This window comes from Octopus sinensis, linkage group LG18 (assembly GCF_006345805.1).
Source record: "Octopus sinensis linkage group LG18, ASM634580v1, whole genome shotgun sequence".
Taxonomy (NCBI): domain Eukaryota; kingdom Metazoa; phylum Mollusca; class Cephalopoda; order Octopoda; family Octopodidae; genus Octopus; species Octopus sinensis.
The window spans coordinates 29,772,927-29,794,804 of record NC_043014.1 but is presented as its reverse complement, the minus strand read 5'-3'; the positions used below and the strand labels follow the sequence as shown (position 1 = coordinate 29,794,804).

Here is a 21,878-nt window from a genome sequence, read left to right as displayed (position 1 = left end):
CTTAAAACATCTTGTTGCATCATATTAGGTGCATTCAAAAAGTCTCGGACTTTATTTTCCTCACCAAAGCTAATGATGCAGAGGCAAAATGTGACGGGTGACGCTACTGTTTCTGTGAATGCATGACAATTTTCGTGCTGGTAAGCTGTTTAAGTTCCCAGCTGTTATGTCTAGAGTACAGTTGTGCAGTGCACACTTGTTGGATTTTTGTTTTCACTGAATGCAACACACAGAGATATTGCATTAAGTTTTGCCAAAAGCTTGGTGATACTCAAGCTCAAACCATCCAGAAGATTCAGCAGGCCTCTGGCAATGATGTCATAGTCAGCCACACCTCAGCAGAGAGTGTGGTATGCTCAGGCAGGCCATCCACCAAGAAATTGTTCATGAAGTGGGAATAAGCACAGGTTCAGAACATTCCATTTTCATAGAAGGTTTGTGCATAAAAAGAGTGTTAGTGAAATTCATCTCCAAGGTGCTAGCAGAGCAGCAGAAGCAACTCTGCATGGAAATCACTCAGAACATGCTGGACTGTGCAAACCATAACTCAGACTTCATAAAGACCATCATTACTGGTGATGAGACAGAGATTTATAGTCTCTGCTTGATGCATTCGGTCATCTTGCATGAAAACAAAAATCTGATGAGCACACACTACATGTGTATCCTAGGCATAACAGCTGGGAACAGATGCAGCCTACCAGTGTGAAGATTTTCCCACATGTGCAGGAAGTACCTAAAGGATTTTGCCCACAAGGCATTAGTTTTGTCAGGATAAAATAAAGTCAGATACTTTCTGAAGGCACCTTGTATAGTTCAAAACATTAGATGAATAGATATGCAACAAAACATTGCTTGATATGTAATTTCTTTTTCTAAATGAAAATCTGGTTTCAAAATCATTAACATATTGCTTTGAAATGCTAATAATTATTATGGGAAAAAAAATGAAGGTAAGAAAAAGCAACAGTACATTTTGTTAAATGTGTACAATTTGAAACAATACGAAATCATACAGTTCTGTATTCTTACATTTTTGGAACTTATTTTTTAAAAACTCAAAAATTATCATAATCATAAGAAGAGATAGGTGATTATATTCTGAAGAAGTAATTTTCTGTTAAAAATTTATCAGAAATCAAAAAGCAAATTTATATTTTAAAAAAATGTTTAAACATGGAAGGTTCACATTCCATAATAATTCCAATTTATTATATAAAAATAGATATTTCTAAAGAATGCGTTCATTTCTGCATTTTTAAGTGTCAACAGCTAATGTCACCTTTATGACACTTTCCTTTTGGATAAAATAATTATATAACAGGTTTCCATCACTTCAATTCAAATTCTGTAGTTTCACCAACCAGAATGTTGAAATAAGTGAAGCATCTTCTTACTATATAGGCATTATTCTAAATTTGGAAATTACTTAATAAAGCCAACATTCCGTTCTGTTTATGCTAGCAATAATACATTTAAAAAAATTATAAATATGAATCAATATTTTATTGAATCATACAATACACATATATACATATATATTGTACATGTATGTGTACACACACACATACTCAACAATTCAAATAACTATAGCAGCTTTATATTAACCCTTTTTTTTTTTTAAAGTCTAGCATAAAAAGCAATATTCAAAAGAAGATGAACCTACCTGATAGATTTGTTTAGGAAACCCCAATCTGCAAATTAAAAAAAAAAATTCTATACTTATTTGCTTGAACTGATATTCATGTAACAGATTTTATATATCTTGCAAACCATCAAATCAAAACATCAGTAAACATATAGCAAGATTGTAGAGTGCAAATTCTCATATTCTCAACATTTTCCATTAATTTAGAATTTTAATCCAAATCCAAAATAGAGGTTTCGTTAAATGAACAAGAAATAGTACCATTTGTTACCTATATTACCTTAATTTAAAATAATCTTTGGAATTTTTTTTGTCGTAAATGTTTTAAGACAATAATTATATGATAAAAGAATTTTTAATTAACGCAATTATTTAGTTGCTAAGCAGGAGATTAATTAAATAATGATTAACCAGTGAGATATTCACTTGGATTAGTTCCAAATTCATGTTAATAGTAACAAGTTAAGTTTTCTAATTTTAGAATAAATGCAAACCTGCAAGCATAAATATGAGGAAATGCAGAAAACTGCCCATGTTAATGGAAAAGTAAATTGTTTTGTTATTGATAATCCAGTGTATAATCATAGTATATAAAGTTATATATATATTCTTTGATAGAAAAATTACAGTATATTGAAATGTGAAATTGTTCAGTAAGTATAAGTTCTTTTGTGTAGAAAAATACATAGCCACTTGACCTTCTTTGAAATTTGGAAAGCTATTTGGTAAATTCAGACTTATGTACATCTTTCTTTGTGTATTTTAAATATGTAACAGGAACTTATAGACTAGATAACACCTCCCTCTAAATCCATCCTATGCTTACAACTTCCTCCTTATAATAATAATACTGTATCACATTCTATTCAGTCTACATTAAACAATTTGCCCAGTATTATGGGAACAAATCAAAATGCAGATATGAATAGTTTCTCAATGAATATATCTAAATATAGATATAACACAATTTTAATGACATTTGAGTTAAACTGACACCAGTATTTTAAAATCATAAAAAAAAAAATTAAAAAAAGAGAGAGAGAGAGAAATAAAATATTTTAAAATTCAAAACAGTAACAATTTCTCCGCAGCAGAAGTGTTAAGACCAGTCCTTCTGGTGGTGCCACATAAAAGCACCCAGCGCACACTGTAAAGTGGTTGGCATTAGGAAGGGCATCCAGCCATAGAAATAATGCCAAATCAGACAGGAGTCTGGTGCAGCTCCCCAGCTCTGGTCAAACTGTCAAATCCATGCCAGCATGGACAACAGATCTTAAATGACGATGACGATTCCTAGATTTGTTATTAGCAGCAATTATAATTACCACCTTTAACAACTAAACCAACACCTCATTCTCTGCTACCTTTATGAATAAAATCTCATTATAATGATGCTTAATATTACAGTAATTTAATGGCCAATAACAAGGTGTGGGGAAACCAACATTCTTTTATGCTGCATCCTTAAAATTTCCTGTTTTAAATTCAAAATTCCTTATTAGGAAATATCTTTTTTGCTTTCTTAGTGCACATGCACACACGCACACACAATAAGCAATCAGTCACACACTCAGTTTTGTGTTCTGTAGGGTTTGCTCAAGAAACATCATATCACTTTTGCTTTTTAAAATAAAGTGGTTTCAAGTATTCTTGTTATCCTATTACGTCACATAAGTACATGCTATATCATTAGACACCTCCCATCTGCCAAAAAAAAAAGTATAGCAGTAACAAGGAAAAATGTTATGAACATATCAAGACTAGCATTGTCAATTTTAAAAACTATAATGAATTAATAAGTCTGACAAAACAAAAATTGCCTTGCAAAATTCAAGAGAACACAATACTTGTAAACTACAGGCATACTCAGTAAAACCATGGAAAATACAGAACAAGTGTTTGGGTAGATGCTATGCCATAGCATCACTCACCATTTTCCCAATATACTATCCAGCAAAACAAGATAAATTTATTTAAAAAGTTGAAACAAGAAACTGAGGAAGTCACTCAAACATTTCTTGTTTCCCATGAAAAGTTCAAAGAATGGTTTAATTGCCGCAGTATTTGCATAATGGGGGTGTCAGCAAATGTTGACATTCAGACTGGGTCAAAATTTCCATCACAATTATAAAAAGAGGTAAATTCTAACAAATTTAGTTTTTAATGTAAACAAATGTGGGCTATTTTGGGAATGCTTAGCTTCTCAGCATAATATTGTCTCACATTTGTTGTTAAAAGTAAATGCCACTGGAAACTTAAGCTATTGACAGATATGCATACATGTAGTATATTTAAGCTTGCCAAAAGTAACAGACTACTAGATGGTCAATGATACAGCATTGTGGCTCAATGGATCCTGTCAATCTGTCCAACTAATGCCAACATGGAAAATGGAGATTAAGTGATGATGGTGATTGTTACTTCATGCCTATCTGTTTGTTGATCAATCAATCAACTTATCTATCTACATACATACAAAAAAAAAAAAAAAAAACGGTAGGCCAAAGTTTCCTTTTACAAGACAATATCCCAGAATGCATTTGCAGTATCAGTGCTGATTCCAACATTTGGAATACTTGACTGGTCTGTAGAAGAAATCCACTCCATAGACATTAAAACCCACAAGATTCTAACACCAACTGGAAGTCTCTACAAAAATAGTGATATTGACAGGCTCTACCTAAGAAGAGATAAATGAGGTAGAGGCTTGAGATGAGTGCAGACAGCCTTTGAATGTCGCATAGTCTCTCTCAGACAGCACTTGCTAGACAACAACAGTAGAAATAAATACATTAACAGTGGTGGAAACAGAAGAAAACTATATCCTGTGTGTTGGAAGTGAGCTCCTCAGGAAGTATTCTTTTCCTGATGACCTCCCATACAATCTCAAATCAGCCAGACAAGCATACCTCAAGGAAGACTTGGAGGTGAAACGCTCAACATACCAGAAAAAGACAATGCATGGGTAGATTTCTTGTAGACTCAAAGAAGATAGTAATATTGACATAAAGCAAAGCCTCTCTTGGACTCATGACTGCTACATCACATCATACTTTGAAGACTATGCATTTACAATCCTAGAACAGGAGATTGTTACTAAATACCTAATGAACAAAAGAGACAGTGAAGCCCTTGGAGTTCCAAGAAGCAAATGTAAATGTAAATTATGTCATATTTCTGCAGAAGACATCACACATGTGATTAACAGCTGCCCAAAAATGTCATCGAGATGCTACCTCCCTATGTGACATGATGCAGCAAAAATAATATACAACAATGCCTTTCAGAAAAAAAGACTGTCCGGGAATAAATATAGAGAATCTCACTGTTACTGAATACATACACAAGGAATACTGGTGGAACATTCTCATCAAAAACATCTGTGAAGTGTAAGCATAACAGGCCAGATATTGTTGTTTGGGACAGACAAGAAAAAGTATGTACTATCATAGATGTCAGCTGTCCTGCAGATGTGAATATCACTTTGAAAATCTAAGAAAAAGAAGATAACTATGGACGACTTCTTTGAAACCTCTAGCTTCTATATCTGGATTACAAATTTACATTTACATCAATAATAATTGGAGTACTTGGTTTTGTAAGTAAATGCCTAACTATCAGTTTGGATAAGATTGGATTTTCAGAAAAAGGAAATCAACCAACTGATTCGCACATTACAAATACAATCTGTAAGCAGAATGGTAAAAGTATGTAAGACTTTTCTCAGGTTTAAAATGTGAGACTATTTTCATTATCTACATTCCAAATATGGAGCTTTGTACCTTTGTTAGAATTCCTTCTTTAGAGGAAGAATTTAAATGAATAAAAACAGAAGAGACCTACATACACAACACACACAACATATTTGGTAGACAGAAATTCAAAGAAGCTTGTTGTATGTCTATGTATGAGCGTGTGTGTTTTGTGTTTACATTTGCAATTCTCTGAGCATTATGCAGCAATGAGTCATCTGCTGGATTTGTGCCTTCAATCACTTGTGGAATAAGATATCTCATCTATAATATATAAGTATGGGTTACCAACAGGAATAGCATCTGGCTGGAAAACAATATCTTGATAATATTGGGTCATCTCATAAATAATGCATTTTTTTTCTATTGCGGAGGGAGACGGGATAAACTACCTGTATCAATTTGTACATTCTACTTATTCTTAGTGCAAGTTTTGAAGAGTGCAGTTTGACAATAACAGTTATTTTTCAAATCAATAATGGAAGTGACAAAGGAGCACATTTGGCATATTTTGCTTTATGAGTTCAATAAAAGCAACAACATAATGGAAAGTGCAAGGAATATTGATATGGGGATCAGACAATAAGCATAAACCAGTGTCAACGATGGTTCCAGAAATTCTGAGCTGGAAACTACAGCTAAAAGACAAGCCTCATCCTGGAAGATCTGTAGAGCTTCACGAGTATATCCTGCAAACCCTGCTGGAACAAAATCCCATCATAACTGTTGAGGAACTAGCAGAGAAGCTTGGATTTGGTCATTCAACCATTCATCAACACCTGCATGTCATGGGAAAAGTCAGCAAATTGGGTCAAACGGTCCCTCACTAACTTTTTGAGTCTAATCACATGCAGAGAGTGAATGTGTGTTCTTCTTTGCTGTTACATCTCATGAATGAACCTTTTTGGACCGAATAGTGACTGGTGATGAGAAATGGGTTCTCTATAAAAATGTCAAGTGCCAAAAACAATGGGTAGGGAAAGGAGAAACACCGGCAACTTAGGCTAAAGAAGGTTTTCATCTACATATGGTGTTGTTATCTCTTTGGTAGGATATAAAAGTGTTAGTCCACTTTGAACTTTTAAACCCAAACCAAATAATAACAAAGGAGATCTACTGTGAGTAGCTTGTCAGTGCTAGAAGAAAAATTACCACCTTTGATTTCAAGACAAAAGGTGTTTTTCCAACAGGATAATTCTCGGCCACATACAGTGAGGCTGACATTCCAAAGGCTGAACATTTGCCGGACATTGCCCCACCAGATTATCATTTATTCCACAGTCTTCAAAATCATTTGGATGGAAAAAATATGAAAAAAATAAACTACATTCGCTCTACATATGCATACTAAAACAGACAGTAACATATGCATACATATTCACACACGCAAACACAGAGTAACATATGCATCCATATTCACACACATGCACCTCTCAATCAAATACATACTGAAACATAAAAAGTATAGGGTAATATCTAACGCCAGAAAAATCCCAAATTTTTAAATATTTTTATTTCTTCCCTGTCCCACAATGAAAAAATAATCCTTTCTGTCCTGCTAAATTATTCATATATTTATAGTTTACATAATTTCCTATTACATAGTCCAGTGGTAGATGACCATGACTTCAACTCATTTTAGGGATGAAAATTTTCAAGGGATTTTGCAGACAATATCATTCACATATGAACCAAAGTAACTAATCTGCAAGCAAGAAACTTTTTCTACCATCCTTGACATCTGTCATGAATATAACTGTTAATATACGTATGAATCACAGTCATTTTTAATGGTACAGGTCCTCCAGTTATTTCACAAAATAGTAGATGAAGAAATAATTTAATAATTAATAACAAATTTTTTTATCATTTTAACCTCAAAAGAATATGAAAACAATTTATATAAATTGTTCATCATAATTAATTTTCTTTGGATCCAACCCTTGAAATAATTTTAATTAAAATTCAATTGTTCTTAACATACAAATCTATTTCAAATATATGCAATATATGTTATGTTAATGAATTTATTACCTACGACCTTTTCATTCAAAGGTCATCATTTTTTTATGGTATAAGTATATCAATGTATGTGTGTGTATACATACATATGTATATACACACACATGAATGTGACCCATGCCAGCATGGACAATGGATGCTAAATGATGATGACTTTATATATACATCTATTTCTATACACATACATACATGTATGTATGTATTCTGTGTTAAATGAAGAAAAGGTGACAAGTAAAAATTCTGTAAATAATAATAATTATAAGCTTAAAGCCTATAAGTATTCACTGTGAATTGGCTAAAGAAAATAGTCTAATATTGGGGAATATGACTTCAATGGAAAAAAAAAGTTGGTATTAGTACTTTCTATTGAGGGCTTATATGCCCCAATATTAGATTTGTTTGTTTAGCCAGTACATCATGAACACTTATAAACCCTAAGTTTATAATTATTACTATTATTTACAGGATCTATCTATATATATATACACACACACGTTATATGTCATTTATCTATACATACACCTACACACACATAAATATATATTTATTAAACCACAGAGTTACTGTTAAACTTTCCTTGTAAAAGATTAATAAACCTGTCTCTTACTAAAAGTACTTAATCTTTCAGTTTAATGTTATTTATATATATACCATGTTGATTCGCTAGCCTCTGCACACATTTTTTTTCTCTCCTTGTTTCTTTTCTGTGTATCTTTCTGTTGAAGAGCGTAGGCTCGAAACGTAAAAGACTTGTTTTATTTATACTCCTGAGCGCCATACTAATACAATTGTTTGTTTATATTCCACCTGCCTTCGTCTTTTGTTTATTTTCATAAAGCTTCCCGTTATATATATATATATATATATATATATATGGTGCAGGAGTGGCTGTGTGGTAAGTAGCTTGTTTACCAACCACATGGTTCTGCGTGGCACCTTGGGCAAGTGTCTTCTACTATAGCCTCGGGCCGACCAAAGCCTTGTGAGTGGATTTGGTAGATGGAAACTGAAAGAAGCCCGTCGTATATATGTATGTGTGTGTGTTTGTGTGTCTGTGTTTGTCCCCCTAGCATTGCTTGACAACCGATGCTGCTGTGTTTATGTCCCCGTTACTTAGCGGTTCGGCAAAAGAGACCGATAGAATAAGTACCGAAAGAATAAGTCCTGGGGTCGAGTTGCTCGATTAAAGGCGGTGCTCCAGCATGGTTGCAGTCAAATGACTGAAACAAGTAAAAAAAAAGAGTAAATATATATATATGTGTGTGTGTGTGTATATATATATATATTATATATATATATATATATAAAATAAAATATATATATATATATAATATAATAAAATAAAATATATATATATATAATATAATAAAATAAAAAATATATATATATATATATACACAAATCTTAGCATAAAAATAAACATTAACTATATGCATGTGTTAGTGTGAGAGAGTTGAAAGGCTGTCTGGACATCCTTATACGAAATTTGTAAACAAAAAACTCTTTCATATGGTACCATTTGTTTCCATTTCTTAGATAAAATACATGTCCAGGCTGTTTGCTATTCAACACACTTAGAGATTACAACCTCTTTTGGAAACAAGATGATTGGTCACAGGAAGGGTATGCAACTGCAGAAAATCTTACCCCAACATAACTTTCATCTGATCTATACAAGCATGGGAAAGTAGAAGTAGAAATGATGGTGAGCATATATACACACATCGGTATATTTGGGGGTATAAGCATGTATATGTAGTTTTGTATGTGTATGCGCGTGCACACACACACAGAGGACCAGGCATGGGTGTGTGGTAGGTTTTCTTCCCAAACACATGATTCTGGATTCAGTCCTACTGCATGACACTTTGGGTAGATGTAATCTACTATATATATATAATATATATATATATATATATATTATATATATATATATTATATATAGACACAGGCATGTGTGTGTGTATGTTTGCTTCTCAAACGCATGGTTCTGGGTTCAGTCCTACTATATGGCACTTTGGATAGGTGTCATCTATTATAGTCTCAGACCAATTAAAACTTTGTAAGTGGATTTGGTAGATGGAAACTGAAAGAAGCCCATTGTATATGCATGTGTGTCTGTTTGTATCTCCTAACTTTTTTCATATTGCCTTAAAGTTGTAAATGACTCACTATCATACAAGCAGTTTCATTCATTTCCAATATTCTGCAAAAATATGCCTGGCCATGAGAAAATATTACCCTGTTTGAAAACAAGTGAGGGGTGACAAGGGAATCTAGCCATAGAAAATCTGCCTCGATAAGCTGCATCCAACTCATGCAAGCATTGTACATCATCATCATCATCGTTTAACGTCCGTTTTCCGCGCTAGCACGGGTTGGACGGTTCGACCGGGGTCTGGGAAGCCAGGAGCTGCTCCAGGCTCCAGTTTGATCTGGCAGAGTTTCTACGGCTGGATGCCCTTCCTAACGCCAACCACTCCGCGAGTGTAGTGGGTGCTTTTTACGTGCCACCTGCACAGGTGCCGGGGGGGGGGGGGTCTGGCATTGTCCACGATTGGTTGGAGCTTTTAACGTGCCAGCGGCATGGAAGCCAGCCAAGGCGGTGCTGGCAACGTTCGGATGGTGCTTTTTATGTGCCACTGGCACAGAAGCCAGTCGGGGCGGCGCTGGCATCAGCCACGTTTGGATGGTGCTTTTTATGTGCTACCGGCACAGAAGCCAGTCGGCACCCGCATCAATGGCATGTAAAAAGCACCCATTACACTCTTGGAGTGGTTGGTGTTAGGAAAGGCATCCAGCCATAGAAGCCAAACCAAATCAGATTGGAACCTGGTGAGCTCACCAGCTTACCAGTTTCAGTCAAACCACCTAACTCATGCCAGCATAGAAAGCAGATGATGATATAAAACGAAGGTAATGCAAATTGGGAAACAAGTAGAAGGTGTACCAGTGAAAGTTGGACAAGAACCAGTTGAAGAAGTTATAAGCTTCACATATATGGAAAGCATTGTAACAAGCAACAGTGATGCAGGGACAGATGTAAGTTTGAGAACTGGCAAGGCAGTGGCAGTATTCAGAAGACTGACAGCACTTTGGTGTAGCAGTAACGTAAGTATAGAGCTGAAGATTTGTCTGTACAAAACAACAATACTGCCAATAGTGATCTATGCAGCTAAAACTTGGAAGATGAAAGCAAAAATCATCTGCCAATTCAAAGTATTTCATCAGAGTACCTCCGAAAAACCCTAAGAATCACTTATCGAGACAGAGTGACAAATGAAGCCATTCTTCAAGCAGCAAGAGTAACCGAATGATGAATGAAAATTACTGGACACATACTAAGACTGCTAGAGGAGAGGCTTGCTAAAACAGCTATGGGCTGAATGCTGTTGGAAGGTAAGAGAAAAAGAAACATGGTATAGTACCTTCAAAGAAGGACTATACAGACTGAACATCACCTGGGAAGAAGCATACCGGTTGGCGAGAGACAGAGATAACTGACAGTTACTGACTGCCTGAAGTGCCACTCAAAGGCACCAATGGACCTCTAAAGAAGAAGATGATTTATATATGTATATCATCATCATTTAACATATGTTTTCTATATATATATATATATATATATATATATAATGTATGTATGTGTAGATATATGTATATATATATGTGCATATGTATGTATAAGTTTTCAGTTATTGTTTTCAGTTATTAATTATGTATATTAGGTATTATAGGTAGGTGAATGTGTGTGTGTGTATATATATATATGTGTGTGTGTGTGTGTGTGCGCATGTGTAGTCTAGCTTATACTTATGTAGATACATGTGTATTTATATATTTAAATTAGGATATATATTTACCTGTGTAGTTAGTTGTATGTATAGTTGTATTTTTATATGTGCGCGGATATATTTACTTTTGCATATGTATGTGTGTATGTATGTTTATATGTGCATATGTGTGTATATACATATATATAAAATCTATATAACATATGGTTGAAATTCTATATGCTTTATTAAATTTTGTAGATAAATATTCATGTATTAACTTACACTTGTATTGCTTATCATAAGAATTCTTTGTTTACGATTAATATTTGAAAGTTAATTTAAGGATATACATTGTAAGTATGAGAGATTATCACAGTATATTTACTTAATCATTCAGTCTTCTATTAACTAACAATAACTGAGACGTAGAAATTCAAATTTGTTAACCAATTAGATATAGCTTATGATTAAAAATAATCGCTCCCTAACCCCCAATAGTTTTAAAACTCTAAAATATTAATATATAACATGGCTCTTATAGCTTATCTATTATATCTTAATGAATGTTTTCTTATGAAATATTCTGTAAAAATATTCTGTGAAATGATATTTTATCGATGGATAAGCATATACTTATAATTTAACTGTAACGAAAGGAAAAAAAAATCCTCATATAGATATTGGTGTATATTTGTACATATGTATATATATGTACATGTTGCCCATACGCATGGACTCGTGTATATGAAGAAGAACAATATTGTAACAACCCTGGTCTAAATATGTTTATATGTGTGTGTGTGTGTGTATGTATGGATATTTGTTTATATTTATATATATTAAATTGTACATGTATCCTGTTTCATGTATTTATATTTTTGAAGTTCTTTATAATCTCTGACAAGATAAGTACCCTATTTTTAAATGCCTACAACCTCGATATAATTGACAACTGTAGGCGCTGTAAAAAACTACTTTTTTCCCATAGGCTGAAACAGCTGTAAGAGTGATTTTAATGATTTCAATAATATATATTAAAATTTTTATAATTGTATTCTTATCTTATATGTATTGAATTATAATGTATGTATGTATGTATGTATGTTATTAAGGCTCTCGTTTTTGTTAAATAAATAAGTCAACATTCTAATATCCAAAAGCCGATGAACCAACTAAATTGTTTCTTCATTTTCTTATATATATATATATATATATATATAAAGTAACAAACTGAGGAAAAGAGATCTTTCAAAGGGGTGTGTTAAACATCCAATTCACTGGTGCGTCAGTTGAACACCATATAGATATTGATATAATGCAATTATAAAGATAAATTAAATATAAGTTGAAACAATTTGTTGGCCTTTTATGGTTTTTAAAAAAAAATAATTGTTTATGTTATATTCATAGTATATTATAATATAAATAAATTATTGGATTGTCAATAATATACAAATACATATATATACACATACATTGAGGGAAAAACAAGACGAAAATAGAGAATAAATGGATGTAATTACTGATTTATTTGCATGTTGTAGAAAGATGACTTTTTTTTTTTCAAAAACATTACAAGTAAATTGGAAGTTGAAAGCTCAAAAGAAGTTAAGAAAAAAAAGCTAAATATATGTTTCTGTCAAACCAAAAAGTAGTTGGGGATGTCCAAAACATGTTATTTAATGTCAAGAAAATTGCCACATTCATACTATTTTATGGTTGGATTTCTTCAGGGTTCAAAAGAGCTAACTCCACTTAGGTAACTGTTATATTTTTTGATGGAATTTAAAGAGAGCGAGGAATCCCATTTAAGGACACTTTCAGAGATTGCAAATTAATTCAAATTCCCTAGTGCAAAGAAGAGAGGTAGGGAAACCAAGGCAGCTGAAAAAATATCAAATGAACCCAAAGGTCAGTCACAAATTTGCTAATGAATCCATCAGTGCGCATTACAATATAGAGCCATTAATTGAAGGAAATAGCTTACGAACTGCAAACCCCAAAAGTTTAAGTGAAATACCGGATAAAAATTCCAAAGTATTTCCACTGCCATGCTGGGAGATATGCAAATAACAGGCCAGATCAGTTCTTCAACATCCCAGCTCTTCACAAGGAAGTGACAACCATTGACTACATCAACATAAAAAAGGAGGATGTAATATATTGTAATACATTAATGACATGAGCTTGAACTCAGCAACAGGTCCTAAGGGTTTCCAGCAAGTTTTTTAAAAACATCCAAGAAGGCTTAAGCTAAAACACTACAGATACTGCGGTTCTTTGTATGTACTAAACATCCCCCAGAATTGAACTAGGGTATACATTCTATCCATAAAAGAAAAAGAACAGTAGTTATATAATGACAGGCCTCTTTCTTTGACCTCACACATCAGGAAAATCATGGAACACATTGTGAGAGGGAATTAGATTACATTCCTAGAAAAAAAATCTCTGATATGCAGTATAGTTTTAATCCATAAAGAAGCTACTTCAGACAGCTCCCACAGTATTACAACTGGGTACTGAAGCAGCAGCTCAACCATTCAAATGTTGTAGTGATACATCTTGATTTTGTGAAAGCCTTTCATGAAGTCAACTGTGGAATGATGTTACAAACTGAGTGACAGCATGACATTCTAAAAGGTAGGAGTCAGGCTGTTGCATTGACAGGTTCTCTCTTTGAGGAGATACCAATTGCAAGCAAAATCCCTCAGGGAATTGTACTGGAACCATTACTCTCTGAAACTTGCAATGAAACACAGTCAGCCTCTCACCACCAATGTTGACAGTACAAAAGTATCACAGGCAATTGAGAATCCCGACAATGTTACAAACCTACAGTGAAACATAAGTACAATATATAACTGGGCTGAAGAAAGCAGTACAATGCTCAAAAGCTTCAAGTGCTCTGCTAACAAATCATAACCAAATTACACAGTCAAAATCAGTGCATGACCTAGGAATCCTCATGAGTAATAATGCATGATTCTGTTTCCGTAATATTAAGACAACAGAAATGTGCAGGCGACTGGCTGGTTAGATCCTGAGAAGTTTCAAAACAAGAAAGGAAAGAAACCATGTTGGTCCTGGAGAGAACAACTGTTTACATTTCCTTGAATTATTGCTTCAAGTTATGGTTACCATATAGCATCAAACAAATAATGGAGCACATGAAAATCCAACACTAGTTACACCAAAACTACAGAAAGAGACAAATAGAACTGAAGCTTTACTTCTTGGAATAAAGACATGACTGATATGCAGTGATCATCATAATCATCGTCGTTTAACATCCACCTTCCATGATAGCATGGGTAGGACAGTTTCACAAGATTATGAATAGTCTAGTGCCAACATTTGGGATTGAAAGCTATGCCAAATTCTAAACTGGAAGCAACTATATAGTACCAAAGGGTTTCACCTTCTCCATCCAGAGTAATGAGTTGATATTGAAAAAAATTGCCTTATCATGGCAAAAAACACAAAAAGTGTAGTGTTGACCCAACTCTCCCATTCACCAAAATCAAAGGCCATGGAAGTGAAATGATATGAACTAACAACTGCACCAAAGGCAGCACTCCATCATGGCCACAACCACTGGGTGAAACAAGCAGAATGAATAAAAAAAATATTAATACAGATAAATATATACATTTACATGTATATAGATGTATGAACAAATACGTGTGTGTATGTAATAATATGAAGGCATGTAGCCTAATGGTTTATGGAGTTGCACTTATGATCATAAAACCATGCTTTTGATTCCTGAACTAGGCAATGCACTGTATTCTTGAGCAGAACACACCATTTCATGTTGCTCTACGATCACTTTGACATAGAAATAACAAAAAAAAAAAGCTATTGAAAGCAAATGTTCTTTCATGTTATATAAGAGAGAGAAAAAAGTTTATGAAAATAAAAGTACAATCAAGAAGTTACACAAATGCTGATGATGTTGAAGGAAAATATCACTGTTTGGTTCTGACCTGTGACTTATAAGGTTAAAGAAAAATTGTGAAAATGTGATTTCAAGAAAAGTACGACATAAAGGATTCAAGTGACAGAACTTATAGAAATGTAAACAAAGATACTGTCTTTGTTATATTTAAAAAAAAAATATATATAACTTTGGATACTGAATCTTTGAAGGCACTAGCAGATATATATGTATGTATGTGTGTGTGTATATATATATATATATATATAACCAAAATCCTTAAAAAAAAAAGATTTTAACCCAAGCTAAACTGCACTCAACAACAACCACAAAACCAGCAGTTAGAAAATGTGGAAAGCCCAACTGCGGAATCTGTGTCATCTTGGTAGAAGGTTCAGAATTCACATTAGAACAAGGCCATCAGTTTACCATCAGAACAAACTTCACCTGTGCATCAGAAAACTTAATTTACGTCTTAAAATGCGCAGGGTGCAATAGGCAGTATATAGGCCATACAAAAAACAGCTTACGAAAAAGGATGGTGGTGCATAAATCTCAAATTAGAAATCCTGAATACAGGAAAATACCAGTCAATGGACATATAGATGTGCTTCAAATAAAATTCCCCAATTCACAACTTGCCCACTTTACAAATTCAGTGACAGCGTAACCTTCACTCAATGCCAAAATAAAGAACTTTATTTCATTGGAAAATTCGGACCAAGTTTGAACACACTGGGCCAGGAACATTAAAATACATTGGTCTTCCGAAAAGAAAAATGGAATTCTACCACTACCACCACGACTACTGCTACTATTACTACTACTACAACCACCATGGTCGCTACTATTACTACTACGATCAACAGTCCTCCACTGTTGCTGCTGCTACCACAGCTAAGCTGCTATAACCAATGAGCTGCTGCAACCCCAACCACCACCACGGTTACTACTACTACTACTACTACTACTACTACAACCAACAGTCACTGCTAAAAACAATCACGTGGATTCTGCTGAGACCAGTAAGAAACAATTATGAACTTTTTTATTACACTTAACTTTTTAAAATATTTTTGATAAGGTTCGTTTTTTCAAGAAAATTAAAATTTATCTTATATAGTGGTGTTTTCAAACTTCTTTTTTATAAATATATACCCACTCGTATACGATCTACACTTATTATAAATATATATATAAATTAAATAAGGGTAGAAATTGATATTAATCAATTAAAACCAGTGGCCTAGCATATTTGAAAAAAATCTGAAGATTAAAAAAATTTTTACATACAAAATTTAGAGGACTGACCACTTGCTGAATTTTTTTTTTTTGAGAACACATTCTTCGTGGAAAATGGCGATTTTGACATCTATATCTAGCATATAGGCTGTCCATTTTTTTAGTGGTCAGTCCTCTAAATTTTATAAATATATATATATACACACACACACACATACACAAACACAAACAGCAGGCTTCTTTCAGTTTCTGAGTACCAAATCCACTCACAAGGCTTTGGTCAGCCCAAGACTATAGCAGAAGACACACACACACACATATATGCATTGATGTATATGTGTGTCTGTGTGGATGGTTATATTGGTATATGTATGTGCAGATTTATATGTTATTCATGTGTATATGTAAGGATGCACATATATGCTTGCATCCATATATAAAATATATGTGGAGTATGTATGTGCACATAAAGACTCACCATTGCTGCTCCTCTCTCTTCTGCTTGCTCTGAAGATTTGGTGGATTGAGGGAATGTGTAATCCATTGAGCAATAAACACCTATTGCACTGGACATGTATAAATACTCACTGCATACAGGTAGGTATTTGCATAAGCCTTCTTATCAGAAGCTGAAAACAATACTCCAATTCCTGTCTCCACCTCTTCCACAGTTCATATCCTTAAAGCCATCATGATCAATGTTGGCACAATGAAAGGTAGGTCCAGTGAGATTGTTGAAATGTTACAGCAGTCATGCAGATGTGTGCTGTGTGCAGGAAGTAAGATGGAGGAGAGCCTCTATTACATTCCTCATGAGTAAGGAACAAAGGCACAAATTCTTCTGGGTAGTTAGCAGTGATAGCATGGGTGGTGTAGGCATACTTTTGGCAGAGAAAAGTCATAGTGCATGATAAGATTGTTAAATTAAGACAAGTATTAGATAATGCAACAGTAACATTCATCTCAGCATATGCTCCACAAACTGTACAAGCAGATTAACAAAACAACTGTTGCTATAAGGCCCTTCTGCAGTTTACCTGAATGACAAATGACAATGGACTCATTACCATAGCTGGTGACTTCAACAGACATGCTGGGAAGCACTCAGTGTACATGAAAGTTATGGAATTCAAACTAGAAATGGAAGAATAAGGCTGCTGGAGTTCCGAGAGGCAAATAATTTGTTGATCTGCAACACTAACTTTAAAAAACATACCAGCCACCTTATCACCTATAATCTAGTGGGCACACAAGCCAGATTCACTTTTCCTGGTGAAACAGGTTACTAGTTATTAATTTTAGACTTAGAGATAGAAAGAGGACTAAAGACCAAATTTGTGACTGAAGCAAACTTCCAGCTAAAGGAGAGACTTGTAAGGATTGGAAGACAGGGGATAGCACAAAACAATACTAGGTAGTTTAGAAAAGAAACTAATATACAGGTATATTTAGTGAAAGAAAAAAAAAAGTTTGCCAGTGTTCTGTGGCTTGAGGACCAGAGGTATGAGATTCTCTGGAGTGCAAGGTGGTAATCTCAAAGAAAATCAAGGTGTTGTAGGAGAGAAGTCTATATGGATGCATAATGCTATGCTTGTACTTAGTGCTTCTGGAAAGAGACATGGAATTACCATGATAAAAGGCTACTAAATGTTGTGAATGAATGAAAAGGTGTCTTTTAAGTGTAAACCAGATGGAGGGAACAAATATTCTAGTTGACAGCAGTATGATAGATGAAGCAATTAAAGATATGAAGACAAGGAAAGCTTCTGGTCCATCAGAAATTACAAGTGAGATGTTTAAAACATACAGCTTAGTCACCTAAATAGTTAACAGATTATAGGGGAAGGAATCGTACCCCAAAACTGGTGTAGCAGCATCATAGTCAACCACTACAGGAGTAAAGGAGATGTCTTAGAAAAGTAATTTCAGACATATCAAATTGCTGGGCTAGGTCATGAAAGCTTTGGAGACTGTGACAACTGAATTAATTAGGAAGGGAGCCTAGATGAAATGCAGCTTGATTTAGTGCCGGAAAGAAGTTCCAGTAATGCTCTCTCTTTAGTAAAACAACTTCAGGAAATATATTTAGCCCAAAGTAAACCACTGTACTTATCACCTTTCCCTCTGGAGAAAGCCTTTGACAAAGTCCTTTGCTCCCTGATCTGGTGGCAACAGTGAAAGCTAGACGCAGATGAATGGTTGGTGAGAGTCATTCATGACACGGATAGGGGTGCTGTCAGGTAGGGGCTCAGTTCTGAGGTCCCCTCCTATTTCTCATAGTCCCCCAGGCCATAATGGAAGAGTTTGAGACTGGTTACCCAAACTCCTCTATGCTGATGACCTTATTTTTATAGTAGAATCTAAAGTTGAATTAGCAAAGAAGTTCCAGGTGTGGAGGCAAAACCTGGAATCAAAGAGCCTTGAAGTTAGCAATGACTAAAGTTCTAGGAAACAAGAAAACAGACAATCCTTTAAGGAAAATTGCCCTGTTTGATATGTAGAAAAGGTATAGACAGAAATTCAATAAGGTGTACCCAGTGCAAACTACACATAAGAGGTGCAGTGGAATTACAGGAAGATTAACAGAAAAAGTAGACTTTGTGGCAGATACATAGGAGCAGCAATAAATACAAAGAACACAGAAAGATCTTTAGAAGTTGTAGATAGTTTCTGTAATCTAGGACCTTAGCATGGAGGCAGATGTTCTAAGCTGCTAAAATAAGAAATAGCTGGAGAAAGTTCAAAGCTGTTAGCTCTGTTGGTAACAAAAAATTTCTTTCTCATAGTGAAAGACAGAGAATATGCTACATGGTTGTGAATCTTGGGACATGAAAAGGTATAGAAAGAAATGAAACTTGCATTTTCTACAGTATGTGCAACATCAGTACAACAAAGTACTGATGTGTTGAGAGAAAAGTTAGGCATAAGAGATATCATATGTGGTGTGCAAAAGGGAATACTGCACTGTTATGATCATGTGATGCATATGGACGAGGATAATTGCTTAAAGAATACCAATTGCTAAATGGGGTGGAATCTTTAAAAGAGGGAAGTCCAGTAAAACGGGATGAAGTAGTGAAGACTGATCTAAAGATGTTCAACCTCACACAGGAAAATGGCAAAAGACTGAGATGATTGGTGATATTCTTTATTTGAGAAAACTTGTTCCTCACAGCAAAAATGTGGTTCTGACAAGTTTACCTCAACAACTCATTTTCTAACACCCAGATGCTGTAAATGTACCATTTACCCTCTAACACTTCACATCATCACCCTATTACTGTCACTTATCACCTCCTCTCCCTAACCTGCTCCTATTCCTTCATTCCTGACTCCCAAACTGATATTTATCATTGACTATATCTCAATTTGTATTCCCCATTCACTACATCCACCTCTATCCACATTTCAAACCATCAGTCACAAATGTGCCAACTTACTCTTTCCAATCTTTTCTTATTCTCTCTCCTATATTTGCCTTGTACCTTCAGAGAAGGCCCTTACCATCTCTGTTCTGACTTTCCAGCAGGTGTAGTCATATATCTCCTTTCTAGCAAGATACCCATTCCTGTCCTTCTATCATACTTTAACCTCTCAATACCTGGTATAAAGCCACTGCTCTCAATACTACACACCTACTCAAATGAGTAAGGATGTAGTATTGTCTTGTGTTGCAGATTACATGATGACATAAGTGCCATTGCCATGAAAAAAGTACCTGGTATACTCTGTAAAGTGGTTAGCGGTCTTCTGGTTCATTAGTTCCTTTTGAATTGTCCAACCCATGCCAGCAAGGGAAATGGATGTTAAACAGTGGTGATGAAGTCTACGTATAACAAAATATTGGTGTCACTTTATCAATATTCAGCAAGATGGTATATTTAGTAAAAACCTGTTTTTTACATTGGAAGAATGTCATGGTATCCACAAGATGTTGATGCTGATCAGTCAATTAGTCATCATTCTTTACAGTGTGAATATGTTAGTGACAACAATTATGTGCGGATGCATGGAGGAAAGATTTCATAAAGCCAGGTTACAAATGATATTTATGTAACGAATGTGAGTAGGTTATAGTCTTCACAGCCAAGAGGAAATGTATACTCTAACCATGTGTGGTATATCTGGATTAGCAGTGTAGCTTAATTAGATTATCAGCTGTCAGGGGCTTGAAGTTCATCAACTAGCATAACAGCATCATAGTCAACTGTTACAAGAGTAAAGGGGATATCTTAGACAGGAGAAATTACAGAGGTATCAAATTGTTGGACTAGGTCATGAAAGTTACAGTTATATAACTTCATTAATTAGTGAGACTGAATGAAATGAAGTTCAGTTTTGTGTCAGGAAAAGTACTATGGATGCCATATTCCTTGTGAGAGAACTGCAGAAGTATTTAGCTTAAAGTAAGCCACTGACAGGGCCCTTTGCACTGTTATCTGGTGGTTACTGAAGAGGTTTAGGAATAGATGAATAGTTTGCGAGAGCCATAGAAGCCATGCACAAGAATGCCAATAGTAAGGTCAGAGTTAACAAAATGATGAGTTTCAGGTATAGGTAGTTCATCAGCATTTATTTTTCAGTCCCCTCCCTTTCTGCATAGGAACAGGAGGGGGGCATCCTGACCATAACACAAATTTAAGACTGATTGGTTGAGTGAACTTCTTTATGCCAAGGACTTTGTTATTCTAGCTGAATCTGTAGTAGAATTAGAAAAGAAATTCCAGGTGCCAAAACAAAACCTGGAATCAAAAGGCGTGAAAATTAACTTAGCAAAAACTTAGGTTTTAGTAAATAGGAAAACTGAGAGCCTTCTGCTTCCACCAGGAAAAACTCTATAGTGTACCTAATGCAAATTAAGGACACACAAGGTGATACAATGGTATTAGATGCAAAGGAGTAATAAACACTAAGAATGCATGGATAAGGGACTTTGTCAATTGCTTAGGAGGATCCCTAGACATAGTAGGTAGCTTCTGTTCACTGAGTAACCTAATTAGTAGTGAAGAAGGTTATTCCAAAAGCAAAGCTGCTAGAAAAAGAACAGGTTAGATAAAGTTCAGAGAATTTTTATATCTGTTTGTTCTCAAAATGAAAAGCAGATTGTATGATGCTTGCATATGAACTTCAATGCCACATTGCAGTAAAACAGAGGTTCTGAATGCAGAGATATGCAAAAACTAGAAGGAAATGAAGCTAGAATGTTCTCTTGGATGTGCAACAAAAGTGTGCAAGAGAGAAGATGTAATGCATATATATGAGAGCAGCTATATAATGAAGTTCTGATCATTTAATCTGGATGTAGTTTATGGATGAAGGTGACCCAGGAAGATGTAGAACAAAATAGGGAAGGCTGATCTCAGGATTTCAAACTTCATGGAAGAAATGACAGAGGACCAGAGCACTGTATAGAAATACACAATACTCAAGAAAACCTACCTATCATGGGAAAACTGAGATTCTGAAAGTGTAATGTGAGTACACACAACTTGGCACCT

At 34.7% G+C, this 21,878-nt stretch overlaps 1 protein-coding gene across 2 annotated transcripts in view; it reads right to left on the bottom strand.

The window, feature by feature from the left end:
• Positions 1–21,878, bottom strand: part of LOC115221517 — a 180,202-nt gene that overhangs the window by 80,245 nt on the left and 78,079 nt on the right. For both annotated transcript variants that reach the window (XR_005002862.1, XM_036510832.1), the window contains one exon: positions 1,667–1,694. Coding sequence is in view for 1 of the 2 variants with exons in the window: in XM_036510832.1 (XP_036366725.1) it covers positions 1,667–1,694 (28 nt within the window). In the remaining variant the exon portion in view is untranslated. The remainder of the gene's footprint in view (positions 1–1,666; positions 1,695–21,878) is intronic.